The 15,879-nt window shown below is 38.5% G+C and overlaps 1 protein-coding gene across 1 annotated transcript in view; it reads right to left on the bottom strand.

Moving 5' to 3' along the window:
• Nucleotides 1-15,879, bottom strand: part of ipo11 (importin 11) — a 106,768-nt gene that overhangs the window by 82,702 nt on the left and 8,187 nt on the right. Inside the window, exons 4-7 of the mRNA XM_037098513.1 lie at nucleotides 12,627-12,699; nucleotides 9,819-10,022; nucleotides 4,099-4,231; nucleotides 2,904-2,962 (exon numbers count right to left, since the gene is read on the bottom strand). Of these exons, the coding sequence (XP_036954408.1) occupies nucleotides 2,904-2,962; nucleotides 4,099-4,231; nucleotides 9,819-10,022; nucleotides 12,627-12,699 (469 nt within the window). The remainder of the gene's footprint in view (nucleotides 1-2,903; nucleotides 2,963-4,098; nucleotides 4,232-9,818; nucleotides 10,023-12,626; nucleotides 12,700-15,879) is intronic.

Genomic DNA, 15,879 nt, shown 5'->3' on the forward strand with positions numbered 1-15,879 from the left:
AGTGTCAGTATTAAATGAGTTGGGAATGAAAATCACAATCAACAATCTTCAAACGTGGACCTTTGAAGTACACAAAAACAGCAACTGGAGTTAAACTCTCCGTATGCTGCTTAATAACGTCTAGAAATTAAATACTGTAATATAATTTAACAGTTTTTTTCTGCATCACACCCATCACAAAATAAGGCATGAAATCTTGATGACATAATCAATAAATCAGATTAGAGAAGCGTGACACATCTTCAAACCATCACAGGAAATATCTGATAAATGGTTGCAAGCATTTTATCTTTCCAAAACCATTTAAACTGAAAAGAAATCTCAGGAAATATTCAATAACAGTCAAAATGATGTTAATGAGGGTCTCTACAGCAGCGAAGAAAAAGCTTAACCTGCATAATTAGACATTTTCTATTCAGGAAAAGGGGTTAATGTGAGTGAGATCAATAACTGCGTCTATCAGTTTAATTTACATCATCACTGTCTGACTCGCCCCACCTGTTCCTATTAACAACAATCAACTTTCTTTCAGTTTAATTTGTTCCATGTCATGAGCGCTGATGCCAAACACATCCAGGTTGAAATCCAAACACTGTTGATGATTACTTTCAAAACTGTGTTAAGTAAGTGAGAGACAAGAGCAGATCCACTCGAGGCTTTTGCAATAACATGTCTTGTCAAAAATCTTTCCACTTCAGCAAAAAAAAGGAAAATCCTGAGGCTACAGGACTCCACATTTACACAGAGATAACAGGGGCAAAAATGAATATTAGGAGGAAACAACTGAACCACAACATGATGTGATATCTGACTGAGATAGGCGAGTGGAGTGACTGGAAGCGTGATGGCACAGTGTTGCTCATTTCTTTCTGTACAGCAGCCAAAGAGACAAGAGAAAGCCAAAATAAAGATAATCCACAAAATTCCCACACCCACTGCCTCTTAAGTCATAAAATAGATCTTAATGATGCCTCCAGATATGTTTTAAAGACAAAAAAATACTCAACATACGCAGAAAATGTTAAATATTGTAAAAAATACTATTATGTATTATACGTCATTAGAAAATCCAGAATCCATGAAAATGCAAATAAGTTAGAGGGTTTTTTTTCTTAAAGTATTATTTATTATTTATGCATTTTTATGTATTATTTTCAGATGTTTCCTTTTCCACTGTAAAGTTTCTTCTCACCCCATGTGCAGTAGAACTAGTCATGTTGTCACACATTGCTCAAATGCTATATTCAGATTTAAGTCAAACACAGAGAAATGTTCCCCCTGAGCAAATGAATGTGAAAACACACATTTCAGGTGTCCAACATAGCACCTGCATAACTCTGCACAGTGAGTGCTGAACAGCCATATGAGGCAACAATAAGCAAAACAAATTCTGAGCGGAGGGAGCGATTAAGGAGAAAACAAGAAACATTATTTTGATTTTTAATATAGCATGACATACAGCCATTATATGACTCTTGGGAAAGGAGCTTAACTCACATTAAGCATATTTCCATTAGCTGAATAATACAGTAAATGAAAAGTGGTAAAGAAGTCCGAGATAATAACAGTGTATACATCTATACACATGAAATATTAACTCCAAACCATTATGTCTGCTCATTGAGCTGGAATAAACATGGAGAGCTTGAGGCAAATGATATTTTAATGTGACTATTTCAACCATTATCCACCCTTCAGCCTATAAACTAAAAGTGGTCTCATTAGTGGATTAATAGAGCAAAATAAACAGAATAATTTCTCTCATGAAATTATCAATTCAGCTATATCAAGGAATGTTGCCACAATGATGTCTTAAGAAATCAAATATTTGTGTCCAACCCTAGCTTTAAAACGCAGAGAAGAAGAAGACAACGACAACAATGAAGACCAATACGTTCTTCATTGTTGTCGTCATCATCTTCTTCTTCTTCAGTCAAAAACTACTTAGCCAATGGGGACAATCATCTGAAAAAGCCTGCCCATCCGAGAGGTTTGTGCCAAAACTGCAAACAAAAAGTCAGGGAGTGCAAACGAGACAGAGCTGCAGAGAGACAGTAAAGCTGAGAGCCAGCGCAAAAGTCTGATCAGAGAGAGAAGCAGAGGGAACCGTAAACAAAATAATGCATTATTAGAAGAGTAAAAGACCAATATTTTACACTATTTGACAAATTACTTGATTGCAATTTATTTTTGAAATGTTTTATGTTCTCTCAAATTCCTTTTTTTGTTTGACATTTAAGAAGTTTTGTTTGTTTCTTTTGGCCCAAATCTAATTCCATAGCTGCCCAGTTGTGGTGGAAATCCAAGATCCCAGCAATGCAGGCTGCCGTGACAAGTCAAACCACGTAGATGTAATGGAAGAATGGTACAGGTGCTCAGAGTTTTGATGTTTTCCTCCCTTTTAAAAATGGCATTTTAAAGTCTCTTTCCTAACAGGAACAACTTATTTTACCATTATTAGCCAAAACATTTACTGCGATTTTTTCAACAGACCATGATTGGCAAAACAGGAAGTATTCATAATCTGCAGCTGGAGTTCAAAGGACTGGGATATTTTATGCAAATGATTCCATTAACTCTGAGCCATGGAGGCGCCAAAACCCTATCGAGACAGGCACTTAAGATTTCTTTTTAAACCGCAGAGATTTAGACTAAATTAAATCAACAGTTTCATGGAGTTGGACTTTCTTCACACTGAAAGTGGGAGAAGAGCTCATACAGAACTCCTGACTCTTTGAACCGAGACAAGGCTTGAGGCACTTTCAATCTTCACGGCCATCCACATTTTGCACACTGTGATTGGAGTCATTTTCAACTCAAAAACACCAGCAGGAAAAAATACCAGCTTTTCTAAAATATGAGAGGTTCTATAGCAGCCACAGCTGAGATAACTTAAGACTCACCATCACTTCCATATTATGTTGTGGCTCTTGAAATCCATGGACTGTTAACTTGCGAAGAACTGAGAGAGGCAGAGAGGAGAAAGAAAAAAGAAAATCTGTACACAGGACATTTTTTGACACCCAACTTATAATAACGATAATCACAAAAATACACTTTATTTATATAGCACCTTAACTCACAAAGTTACAAAGTGCTTAACAAGGATAAATAAACGAGGCATGGAAGAATAAATAACAAAAGTTAAGAAGATCAGTTAAACATATGATAGGATGCATTTTCAGCAACATTGCTGGATTGAGTTCTCCTGCCATTTGCTTTTCTGCTTTGAAACATCTTTAGATTCTTTGGCTGTTTACACATTTATTTCTCTAAGAGCAGCAGTGTAGAACTGCCCGAGAGATGCCTACTTTGCCCCCACCATTTCAGAGTAGTGTTAACTGCCGTCTAGCCAAAGTGACGGACAGTGCGCTGGGAAGCATTGGGATGAAACACGGCTGTGGTGAGAACTTGAACACTCAGTGGAGGCAAAACCAAACATTTACATAAGTGTTTATAAAATATAATCATATTTAAGAGATCTTGGCAACATCTCTCGTAAGTCACACAATTGTGGGGTATTAAATATGCTATTAGTATATATTTAGTATATGTATTTATTTATTTGAAAAGTCTCCCAGTGGACATTTTTGTTGTTCATATTTTTATCTTCCAGACATGTGATTCTGACAAAAAAAACAAAAAACCTAATCCTCCTCGCCGTCAGGGTACGGACGGACACTCGATCGTCACCCTCACCCACTACAAAGCAGCTAACATTGAAAATGTTCCACCGTCTGGGGAGAACCCTGGGGAAAAACAAATATATTTTCAAAGTGTTTGTATTATTACCTCATCCATATTGCATATTTAATATTTTGAGTTAAAAATTCTTCCAAACTACATAGTGCCCCTTTAAACCCTTCTCCACTTAAGTGGTGTTTAAGCATGTGTGAATATTTCTAGAAGGTCACAACTTGTCCGCTTCATTAGTTTTTGTCGATAGGTGGAATCTTGATATTTATCACATTATGTAATATCATGCCATCATTTTCTTACCATTTTGCATCAATAAATCACCACTCTGCTTTGCATGAGAGCACAGTTGTGTCGCGCATGTGTGTGTGTGTGTATGGGAATGTGTGCAAGTGTTGATACCTTTAAGGGAGAGCAGCGTCCTCTCCAGTGAGCTGAGCGCTGCAGCCTCATCTCGGGCGTAGATCTGTTGGAGGAAGCAGTCGGTGTGATGGCTCCACAGGGAGCATGCAAAGCTGTAGATGCCCGACGCCAGCTGCCGACATACACAAACAGCACAGTCGATCACACACAGATAAAATTATTCTGGATCAATGATCATAATCAGCAACAGTTATTTAAGGGGATTCTTATGAACACAATTTATCACAAATGTGTCTTCACACCACACTGACATGATGACTGACGATGATACAAATACAAAAAAACATGCACAACACAGAATGAATACACATACATAAAGAGGAACCTTTGAGTCACAGGTCTAAATAGCTCTAATAAAACTTCCTATTACAGTCACTACCATGACATTATTTGAGCCCTAACCAAACTGAAACCTTTTTTTTCCATGAAAGCATTCTCGTGTTGGGGCAAAACAAGACCATCAAAAAGGTAGACAAAAGTACTCCAGTTCCATCAGCTGTGTGGTGTATCATCTGGCCCAGTGGCCCAGACATTATAACAAATCTGCCGCAGCACAATAATGAGCTTTGGATTATTCTTTGGTTGGTGTGCTTTCATAAAAAGAATAAACAGAACAGAAAAGTGGTAAACATTACATCCCTGGAACTATTCAAACATAGTGGCACAATACTCACGGATTTCACTGTGACTATAATTCAGCAAAACAACACACTCAGATATTCTTACACTATTAAATGTTTGAAAGACATGTATCTTGCTGAAATAAGTCTGTTTCACAGGGAACACTAAATCTCAAAGAAAGGAACTGAGCAACTTGTTGGCTAATGAACTTTGTGCAGTGTCAAGTGGGAGAAATCTGAGAACCAGAGCTTCAGTTGGTGGTGATGTATGCCTGCTGAAAATAAAATCCCTACTTTGACAGCACAGCAGAGGCTTTGATAGTTTTTTTTTTTACAGAAACCTGCAAGACTGGCAAGTTTCCACTATGGAGAGATTTCTGGAGAGCTGTTCCACAGATCCCACACTAATCCAACGCACAGAATCTGAAAATTATTTATAAAATGATCTCAAATTTTTCTTACAACTTCTTCACCCTTGGCATTCTGTTTTCAGACAATAAACTGATTTGCCGGGGAAGGGGATTTAATCAGTCCAAAGGTGTCTATGTTGGAGCTTTCAGAGTCTGTTTCCTCGAGAGTCCAGGTTCATCTCCACTGTGTCGACATTCTTGTGCACAGAACAGGATCTTCAATTCTATTGTAAACAACTGCAAAAGGAACAGCAATAATGTCCCAATGCGCTTTAATTAATGACTCTCCATAAAACACTATGCCGTAGGTGTTTTTTTTAAAAGAATTTCTAAAAACAACTTTGTCCTCATTTGCAACAACATGTTTAAAACAGCTATACAGAGCATGTAGGTTTCTTCTCATCTCAGTAAATTAGTCTAATTTAACCCGTTACCCTTTCTCATCCAGTGACTAATCACAATATTTGGATAATTGGTTTAAACACTTGATAACTGATGTGAAAAGATAACATTTATAGGTGCTATTATTAAAACAACTGCCACAATCAAGACTTTTTTTTCTCAAATCTAAACCTGAACACGGCAAGACAAACAAGTACTGATTATAAGTCAGCAGCCAATGGTGAATCAACCAACCACACCTGATTACACAATGTGTCTTTTTCACATGATTGGCATGGCTCTCTAATGCACTCTGCACTCTTGTGAAAACTTTGAGGAAGAGCACAACAACACCTGAGAGTTACCTGAAAAAGTTATCCAAAATCTAAACTACTGGAGTTCTCTCACAGCATCTCCATAACTACTTCCTACCAGTGAACTAACAGCCTTATACCACTTCCGTGATAATGAAGACAGTGTTATATTCGTTAACAATTCAGCTGGATAGAGGAAGCATTTGGCTATCTAGCTGGCTGACCGTGATCGGGGAAACATCAGAATTTCAGTTAATGACTTCTGTGAATTGTTGCTAAATCATTCGAGAGAATTCGGATGCAGCCAAAAATCAATTATTGTTCCCATCCATGTGGTGAGTGTTTGTTTATATGTGTCTGTGTTTATATGGTGTGTGAGTGTGTGTGTTCTCGTGTGTGCCTGTTCTAGAAAGCACTGAGTGTGTGCATGTGTGTGTGTGTGTGTGTGTGTGTGTGTGTGTGTGTGTGTGTGTGTGTGTGTGTGTATGGATTGTCTGCTCCTTTCTACAAGTGCAGACAGAGATAACAGAGAGGCAAATTTCAATAAAGGCAAACAATTTCATCCATTTGCAGGCAGATTCTCTACTCCAGAAGGAAGAGTAGCAGACCAATACCATCCAAGGAAAGTGCGGTTCATTTCACTTGAAAATCTGTTTATGAATACCCATTCTTTGGGATATATTGCTCCTCTATCGCTACTCAAAAGAGAGTCACAAAAAGCAAACAAGCTCTACATTGCAGTAGCTTTACGACAACACAGTTTCTCTACAGATGTCGTGCAAGGTTTTAAATATATGAGCGAAAATTTTCATGTAAAAGTTACTCCGAACAACCTCTGGACAACCTTTAAGAAAAAGCTATTTGTATCAAATTTAGTATCACCTTATTAAAGAAACTACTCTGCAGCATATTAATATCTGAAAAAGCTTCTTTTTTTAAGAATGCAGTATCCTCGGAGCTTTGGGTCGACGAGTCAGAAAAATACAACTGCTGTGTTTCAAAAGCAAAAGCACAAAAACATTTTTGGTAGATTCTGTAAGTGCGCGTTTGTGTCGGTGGAGGTATTTCTATTGAACCACGTAGGGCAAAAATATACTCTACTGCTGCATCCCTCTCAGTGTAGTCTTTACATTTTAGTAAAGTAACAAAAAAAAACATGGGTCTTACAATCTGCCTGCCCATGCATTTGATGCCCCAGCCTCTGGGAAGCACCAGGTGATTCAGTACCCATGTACAGCTGATGAATGACAGCTACTGACATCAACCAGCCTGTTGGGATCAGGCTTGACACACCTGTGTTGAGATCCACTTTGACATGCATGCCCCCCGAGTTATATTCACCTTGATATGTCATGTTGTCTTTCATGCTACTGTCTGGGGCAATATCATCCACAGCTCCACTCTACCACTGAGACTGAACAGCCCTGTTCGGTGACGCTGTGAGTCTATTACTCAATAAAATATGTTCAATTGAATGACCACATTATGTGCCATTAAAGCGTGGCCTATTTAGCAATGTGACATTTTTCTCATGCACTGACTATGTGTGGTGCCTATTCATTGATGAATTTTCTAGATTGTTTTTTTTTGTATATTATTGTTTTGGTCCCTTGCTTATTCTCAATTTGATCTACATATCATGCGGGGAGGAATCTGCTCTAAGTTTCAGCAAATTTTGCCATGTCATGTTAATTTCTCTATCCTTTTTTTTTTTTAAAGATAAAAGGGAGCTGTTCCGTCTGACTCCAGTTCTTTCTAAAATGTACATGTTTTTTTTCTAATGCACATTTCAAAACATTAGGAGGCAGAAATCACTTCTAAAAGTGCCCCAGATTCTGTCCTTCTCCTTGAATACAGCTTTTAAATTCATCAGCTTTTTCTTCACAACTCCATAACTTCTTTAGATTATCCCTTCTGTGATCTGCAGCCTCCAGTTACTTCAAACACTTTGCCTACTAGGGTTGGGCTGACAGATGATGGTTTTGTACCGGGAGACAGTTTTTTTTGGGGGGGGTTTGTTGTATAAAAGAAGTTGGAGGTTGTTGTCAGAATGACAGTGGGAGGGGGTAGTGTCTACGGTGATTAGCTAGTTTCAGACGACTGCATGTCATTGTAAACAAGACCTTTTATTGCTAATCTGTCAAATATCCTGCCTCTGTTACATCTCTGAGTCAGAAGTGTTTGATAGCCCCATATGAGTAATCATTTGCAACAAATGTGTGTATTTATATAAGTTAATATATCGAGATCAGGCTTTTAACCCCCTAATAGGAAATTCGGCATAGCCCTAAATATCAAGCATTGGCCAAGGTCTAGTCTAAATCCCGACAAGTGCGCCAAAAAAAGCTATTTAATGTACTGCTGTCAATGCATCATCTCCCATGATGCAGTCAACATGGTCTACAAACTATTTTGGTTGGGCGAAGGACTGGAGAGGAGTGCGCACACTCATCGAGTACAAGAAGACACGCTCAACACCCCCACACACACAATAACAGTACTCATGTTCACATTATGTCCGTACTAAACAGAGTGAGAAAAAGAATAGAGTAAACATAGCAGGTAAAGGAGATACTTGGCTGTGAATAAATACCAACAGTAACTTTCACGAAACCAGTGAATAATCATTGTTCAAAACATACAACTCACGACAAAACTTCAGCTGGTTCACAGTTTTCTTAGGTAATGAAAACAATGGAGCTCTTGTGGGGTCATTGTGAGTTTTTGTCCCTGCTGTTGAGCCTTTGATTTAACAGTCAGGTGTGGTGTTAGAGGTGGGGAAAAGAGCCTAACAAGAGTAGAGACAGAGAAGGGTGTAGCAATGTGCCAAAATAACCAATATGTAAAATCCATACAGTTAGAGAATCAGAGGTCATTCAAGGTTCAGCATCAGTGAAGATAATCTACAGTCAGATTCCACATTAAAAAACACTTGGACTGGAAGGGTGAAGCATGTGACGGGATCTGAAATTAACTGCGTTGCATTGTTCTTTTGTCTAGTCACCTCTTCATGATGCATGGTGTGTGTGTGTGCGTGGCCATTGATCCACTTGTCATGTCGTGCCAGGGGAGACAAAGCATTGCACAGGCCATTTAGCGTCAAAGTCATCAGTGCATCATTTAAAAACCGCACTGTTAAATGGGGCTCAGACTGCTTTTGTTCCTCGTATTGCCTAAGGGTACACATTTTGGCATGGAGGCTGCCTCTGCACTACGTCCAACTATTTGGTCTCGGTCACTGCCTCTGATGTCCACTGGTAGGTCTCTGTCACTCTCTTTCTCCCTCTGTTGGTCTGTTTGATCATCTTGCTCCTTTAAACCTCTTCTCTTCTCTCTCTGCTTAAGTCGTGTGTTCTTTAACATGGCAGAAAAAAGGAGCAATTTCCTCTAATTCACTGCTTCTTTGAAAGAAACATTAACTCACACAAACAACCCTCCCCTCAAACACAATCTCTCTTAAACACAGCTACCAACACAGACAAATCTTTTCCCAAACACATCAATCATGTCTGCATCATGCCTGACGACAGACACACATGCATGCACAGAGACTCTGGCTGCCATAAATCTCAGCTTGTCTCATACAGTAGCTAAACAGCATCTCCCTCAGGCTAAATACGTAACTGAAAAATCTGCAATATTTAAGGTAATCTTACCATTCATTTATTCACATTCAAAAAGAGAAAAAGAAGTAAAGAAAAGAGTAACATGTCAATGTCAGCGGGAAGAGAAAGAAAAAGAAGAAGGTGACAAACAAAAGCAGCAGTGGACAAAGTTCATGTTTTGTTTTTCTTTACTTGCTGACCTAAAGTGACCTATACTCAGGTGTTCACAGCTACTGCCTCAAGTGCAGTGGATCAAAAACCAGGGAAGGATAGTGAATGACCCAGAATGACGAGCAATAAGATTAAAGAAAACATTGTTTGTGAGAATAGTGACAAACAACTGATACGTGGCTTATACTATGGACTTACATCCTGGAAAAGCCGTCTGTCCTGCGCCAGTCGTTTGGACGCTAGGGTTTTGGTGACATGATAGAAGGTTAGCAGCGCTCTGTGCTGCTGCAGGCCATCCTGACCCTTCACGGACTCGAGCAGAATGGGAATGAGCTCTGGCCATTGCCTGGGGCAGTCCAGACGGGCCACCTTGGCTATCAGTACTGCAATCTGGGTCGCTATCTGTTGGAATAACACAGAGAGAAAAGAAAAATGACCAGAGGCACGGCAGAAGGTGGTTATGCCAAATGAATTAAACTACATCACTTAAGAAAACAGTGCAATGTATAATTTAGTAGTTTGGAAGAGTGGGACTCAGAATAGTGTACACTGCCCTTTAATTATCTCCCTTTAAAAAATGGAGTCAGTTAAATAGTTTAAGTTGCTTTTCATAACAGAATGCTTGTACAGTGTGATACATGGTCATAACCTTTATTACAAGGACTGAACTATATCTAAAATATATCATTTGACCTTGTCACAGCTTCATGTGTCATAATAGTACTTAGACCTACCACACTCAGTCACAAGTTTATCAGAAAAAATGTCCAAACTTCATGAGGGTTCTACTGTTCAGTTTCTGTTCTTAGCCTTTCACAGAGGTATTAATCTAAATTCATGGTTGTTTTGGAGGTTATGACTTGTGGTGATGTTACAAACCAGCCACCTAAATACGCCTAATACTTTTCAACAAGATCCATTCATTTTTCCATGAGAAATGAATGAAAATGTTGGCAAAAGGCCCATCTGTCAAGCTGGAAAAATTGTCCTGGATATGTCCTTTTATCCATTAGTTAATGGGATCTGTTCTGTGTTTTGTGGAAGAACATTAAGTAGTTTTTTTGTGTAATCCTGCTGTCAAACTGACCAACCAAAAAGAGTGGCCCTGTTAGAACCCTGAAAATCAGACTGTAAATGGTTACATGACACTAACTGGGATGTTGCATAACAGTAAAAAGTCTATGACATGGTCATTTTCTGTGATTACAGTTTCATCTATTCAAGTTTTTTTTGTATTATTAGTATTCCATTACAAAGTTTAAAGTGGCTATAGGCACAAGTTAGATTTCAGCTTTTTTCAAGCCACCTTATAATTATACAGTGCAATACACAATCAGTTAGAAACAAGAGAATGAGAACTGATTACATTGTCGAAAGAATGCGTGCCCACAGTATGCCTTAAGCAATCTAATGCAAATTTAATTTTCAAGTATCAATAAGCCATTATGTTTTCTAAGAAAGCCACATGAGGTCATACAGTTTGCTTTGGATTACATTATTTATAAATGTAAACTTTCCCCACAACAGTGGCACACTCACAACTGCAAGCACAACCCCTTCTGGTGCTTTGGTTAGGGAAGGACAGGCTTTGACTGGTGAGACATATGGTGTTTAATTGGCATTCATTGCTTGCCATATGGACACCGTCAGTCCTGATGTTGGAGGGCTCTCCCTTAGGGAAATACAAGCTGTAGAAACCAGGATGGATGGCCACTTTTCAAGGCCACCTTCCATTTCCCTCTGACAGATGTAAAATACACCGCTTGATTCCAGAATTATTTGTTTATTTATTTGAAGCATTCCCTGAAGAACTGTAAAAATGATGGCTTATCAACAGACTTTCTGACCCTGGCATGAAGTCCTAACATGCACATTTATTGTCTTTAATCATCCTTTCTAACCTTCCTATTTAAACATGTTAATTGCTTAAGACTATTTAGAACATATTGGGCTCACAGACATGGATATTACCTAATAATACCCTGACAGTGAATGTTACAATAACAGTTATCACTACACCTGGTTCATTCATGCAATTAAAAGACATTTCAAAGTACGTTTATTAGCATAGTCACTATTCTCTTCCTCAACGGCTATGAATGTCCAGTTATTTTTCCTATATTCTTGCACTTTATCTCCTGAAGACATGAACAAAAGCTGTATGACTTATTGTTGCTGTGATGAGAACTATTTGTTTAGATGAACAGCTGGTCCAATCTAACTAAGTCTAGATGCCATCAGGAAAACCATAATAGTTTTGGTCTCAACAGGTGGTTGAAATACATTGGCAGTTTTGAACACACTGCCAATAAATTTCACATCAGCTGCCTTTACACCACTTCCTTAATGAGAACAACTGGGCTTCTAAAGATTTTTGCTCCCTCATACTTCATTCCTTGAATTCAAAAAAGGCAATGTAGAAAACAAAATCTGTCTTTTTTTCTGAGTCTGTTTGACCATATCATACAAACAATGACAAACATTCAAAGAAGTCTGAGACTAGTGCAGGTACATTTTCAGTATTTTTTCTGATAAACTTTTTGTATGTTCTTTCTACTTCCAGGCGCAAACTGAAGTAGATCAATGATACTTCCTCTCATAAATGTCATGTAGTCGATTGATTTGTTGCAACCAACACGGCTTCATCTCTAAAGATAGAGGTCAGATGCCATATGCTGTTTAAACTGTAAAGCCTCTTGACGCAAATTATTTTGGGAAATATGAATAAAATCAACTTGACAAGATGGTAACTTTGATGGCAACAATTGCAGATTAAGTGTTCATTATGACTGAAAACCCATTTCAAGCCATTTAAAAGACTCTGCAAGTAGATTTTCATATCATTATGCATTCATTACAGTGCAACACAAAAGTTAATTAAATGTGAAATGGACTATTAAAGATGCAAAGGGTGGTATAATGACTTAAATCTTTTCTTTTGTATATCATACAGTTAGTAATCTTAATCAAAATCTGGAACAAACATTTCCCATTTTTCCCACTAACCTGATTAACAGGCTCATTGAAGTTTGTGATGAGACCGGCACGCAATGACGTCTTCTCCTCTTCTGATAAAGCACTGTGAACAAACCAGCCAGAAAGAAGATCAGAGAGGGGGTCAAAAGAAGGTGAAGAAGAGCAATAGTAACATAAAAGATGTAGTTACTAACAAATAAAATCACAAGAAAACAGTTCACATGCCATCACACACATCTCTAAATGACATTGTTCACCATAATTGGTCTGGAATGATGAGCACCGAATAAAGAGTAAAACACACTTTTTAAGCATTGCCTGTGTGATTAGTTTGGGCAGTTTATTCAACTGTGCACCACTTGTGGCAGCTTTACTTAATGGGTTTTCAGATTTTTTTTCCACAAAGAGACAGAGACAGAAAAACATGACTAGATGAAACTGAGAAATGCATAAGGATGCAGGAAGACACTTGCAAATTCATGACAGAAAAAAAACAGGGCAAAGGCTTTAAACCAGGGCCCTCTTTCTGCAGAGCAAGAGTGCCACTGAGCCACCATGTCGCATCATTGTGAGAGGGTGCCTATCAAGCCTTATAATTCAATTTCAAATTCTGCACATGCAAACTTCCATCTTTAATATGGTGACGAGATGAATATGACATCACTCTGCCAAGTTGTTGTGGGATCAATTAAATCCCTGCATAACACTCTATAGTGCAGGACCTGCCAGCTGCCTGATTTAATCAGTAAGCTTTGGATAAACTCCCTGCTCTCCTCCAACTCTCATCTTGTCGCCTGCAACATGAGTTGAAGTTTTTGCAACAAGAGTGAGTGCTGTGTTGAAGGAGAAGCAGAGTATATCTGTGAAAACACTTTTTTTACCCTAATTTACCCTGTTCTGTCTAATTTAACTGTAGCCGAAGCTAGATGGAGTGGGAGAGTGTTTGATGTGAGCAATGAATCACGCTCTAACCTTGGGCAGAGAGAAGAGATATGGGTGGAAGACAAATTAATAGGGGGGAGAGTGTGAATTAGTGAAGCAAGATTTATAACAGACATATTTTGAGAATCTGGGAGTGAGACAAGCTTATAAGAAATATGGATGGGAGATTAAAAGATACATTAACACATGCAAGCGGGTGCCTGAGCATTGTTTTTGTGTTTGTAAACAAAATAAACCAGCAAATCTCCTGACTGGGGGAAAATAAAGAAAATCAAGGCAGGCACAAAGATGAGAAAAATTATCCTGACATACGAGACAGAAAAGAGCAAAACCCTTTTTTCAAATTCAACTACATTTGAAGTTGTGAAACATTTTAAACATAAATACAAATGCACAGCATTATATTTAATCTTAATCCAAGGCAGGTTGTCTAGATGTTTTTCATCATCATAGCCAGGTTCATTTTTGGCAAAACAGTTTAAAATATAAGAACCTGTGGTGCTCACATTAAAGGGTGTTTTTTCTGTTGTATCTTCACAGCTTTTCTTTTCAGGTCATTCTAAGCAATGGAAAGGATCTAAAACCCCTTTCAAGGAAAAGGCATCTCGGCCAGCAGGAATGAGCATGCTTGTCAGCTTTTTGACAGAATTATGCAAATGCGTGCATTCCGGACGTGGCTTATATAAACTTGTGGTGTCTGGTAAGCCTGTGTAGGCTGGGCATGCTTGCATGCATGACACATTGACAAAAACACTCAAATGTCAAACTATGGCACTGAGTTACAAAGCACAGCGTTATCGAGTTGCGGAGATGTGCCACATTAGTCAAATCCAAGGCATGTGCGCCATAAGATTAACTGCAATAAAGTGCAACAACACTACAATACACACTTCCTAAATCAACAGTTCTTAAACAACTACACGTTGCCCTAATGCACATAGGTCTCATGAATCCTCAGCTACAGGGTATTTGTTCTGGTTGTGTTCGATCAGAACTGTGAAAATCTGGTACCTGGTGACCTGAGAATGACATTCAAAAACCAACTCTCTCTTTAAAAGTTTCCCTTCATAATGTTGCTCCTATTTCTTGATTATTGTCTCAATATTATACAGACCGAATAACACTGTTTACAATAACTTCCCGGTAAAAGAACCCCTAAAGATGCAATGTCATTTTCTATTTTCCTTATGTATTTCCCAATATATACAGCTGAGTACAGTCTGTTAATACAAAGTTATGAGGGGGAGGTTTTTCAATTTATCAAAAATATACAATTCTCACAGAAGACCTTTTGACTTGTCACAGCAAAAAATGGCAACGGTGGAACTACTACTGTGACATTAATTATAGCACCATTACTCTTCAGTGAAGCAGTCAGCCATGCCAGTGAGGCAGCAAGCACAACAAATGATCAATTGATCAGCATTCACATTATTAGCTCGAAATGTATCTCTTCAGAAGCCTGATAATGACCGATTCATTTGAATCAGATGTGTTGGGCTAAGGAGACATCAAAAAACATGCAGGACAGGGGGCCTCGAGGACCAAAAATGAAGAACTGTTGTTAAAAATAAAAACCGCCTTCAGTGAGAGTACATACTCAGTAAATCAGAGTGGTAATAAATAACAGGGTAAAAATGCTACGTATTCTGACCTATGCTTAGTATAGTGACACCACATGCATTGTGCTTCCCACGCAGTGTCCAGTTCCTGGATTAATGACAATGGTCAGCTGATCAGATAAATAATCCAAGGGCCAAAACCCCTTGCACAGCACTCTGGCAAATGCAATTCAGTACGACTTTAGAAAAAGGAGAAAACTTAAGAAAGAAAGTGGAGAATAGCAATAATTTGAAGTGGTCGAATAGTGGCCAAAGAGCGCTGAGGCAGGACTGATTACCTCCAGCCAACCTGCAGATTCAAGAGCAAGTGTTCAATTCAGATCTAACAATAGCCAGCTAGTCAAGAACCCAAATACAGACTGTAGGCTTTGAATACTCAAAGCTGACCCACCAGACAAAGAGAGACACAAAAGGATAAACTTAGTATAAAATCAGAGCACAATGATATGAATAATCAGGATGAAAGGTAGAATGAAGGAAGCTGTGAAAAGTGTTGGAGACAAAACTACAGACGTCAGCCATTACTGGTAAAAGAAAACACAATGGGGAAAATGAAGGCAAATATCTGTGACAAGAAAGCCTAAAAAAAAAACTGGCGAGGAGATTAAGACTGATGAATAGAGACAGTAAGGAGGAGAGGATGAAGACAAGCAGTGGAATTGTATGGAAGAAAAATAAAAGAAAAAAAATGAGTCGCTGACAGCAATAGGGAACAAGAA

The sequence above is a fragment of the Acanthopagrus latus genome, chromosome 5, assembly GCF_904848185.1.
Source record: "Acanthopagrus latus isolate v.2019 chromosome 5, fAcaLat1.1, whole genome shotgun sequence".
Classification (NCBI taxonomy): Eukaryota; Metazoa; Chordata; class Actinopteri; order Spariformes; family Sparidae; genus Acanthopagrus; species Acanthopagrus latus.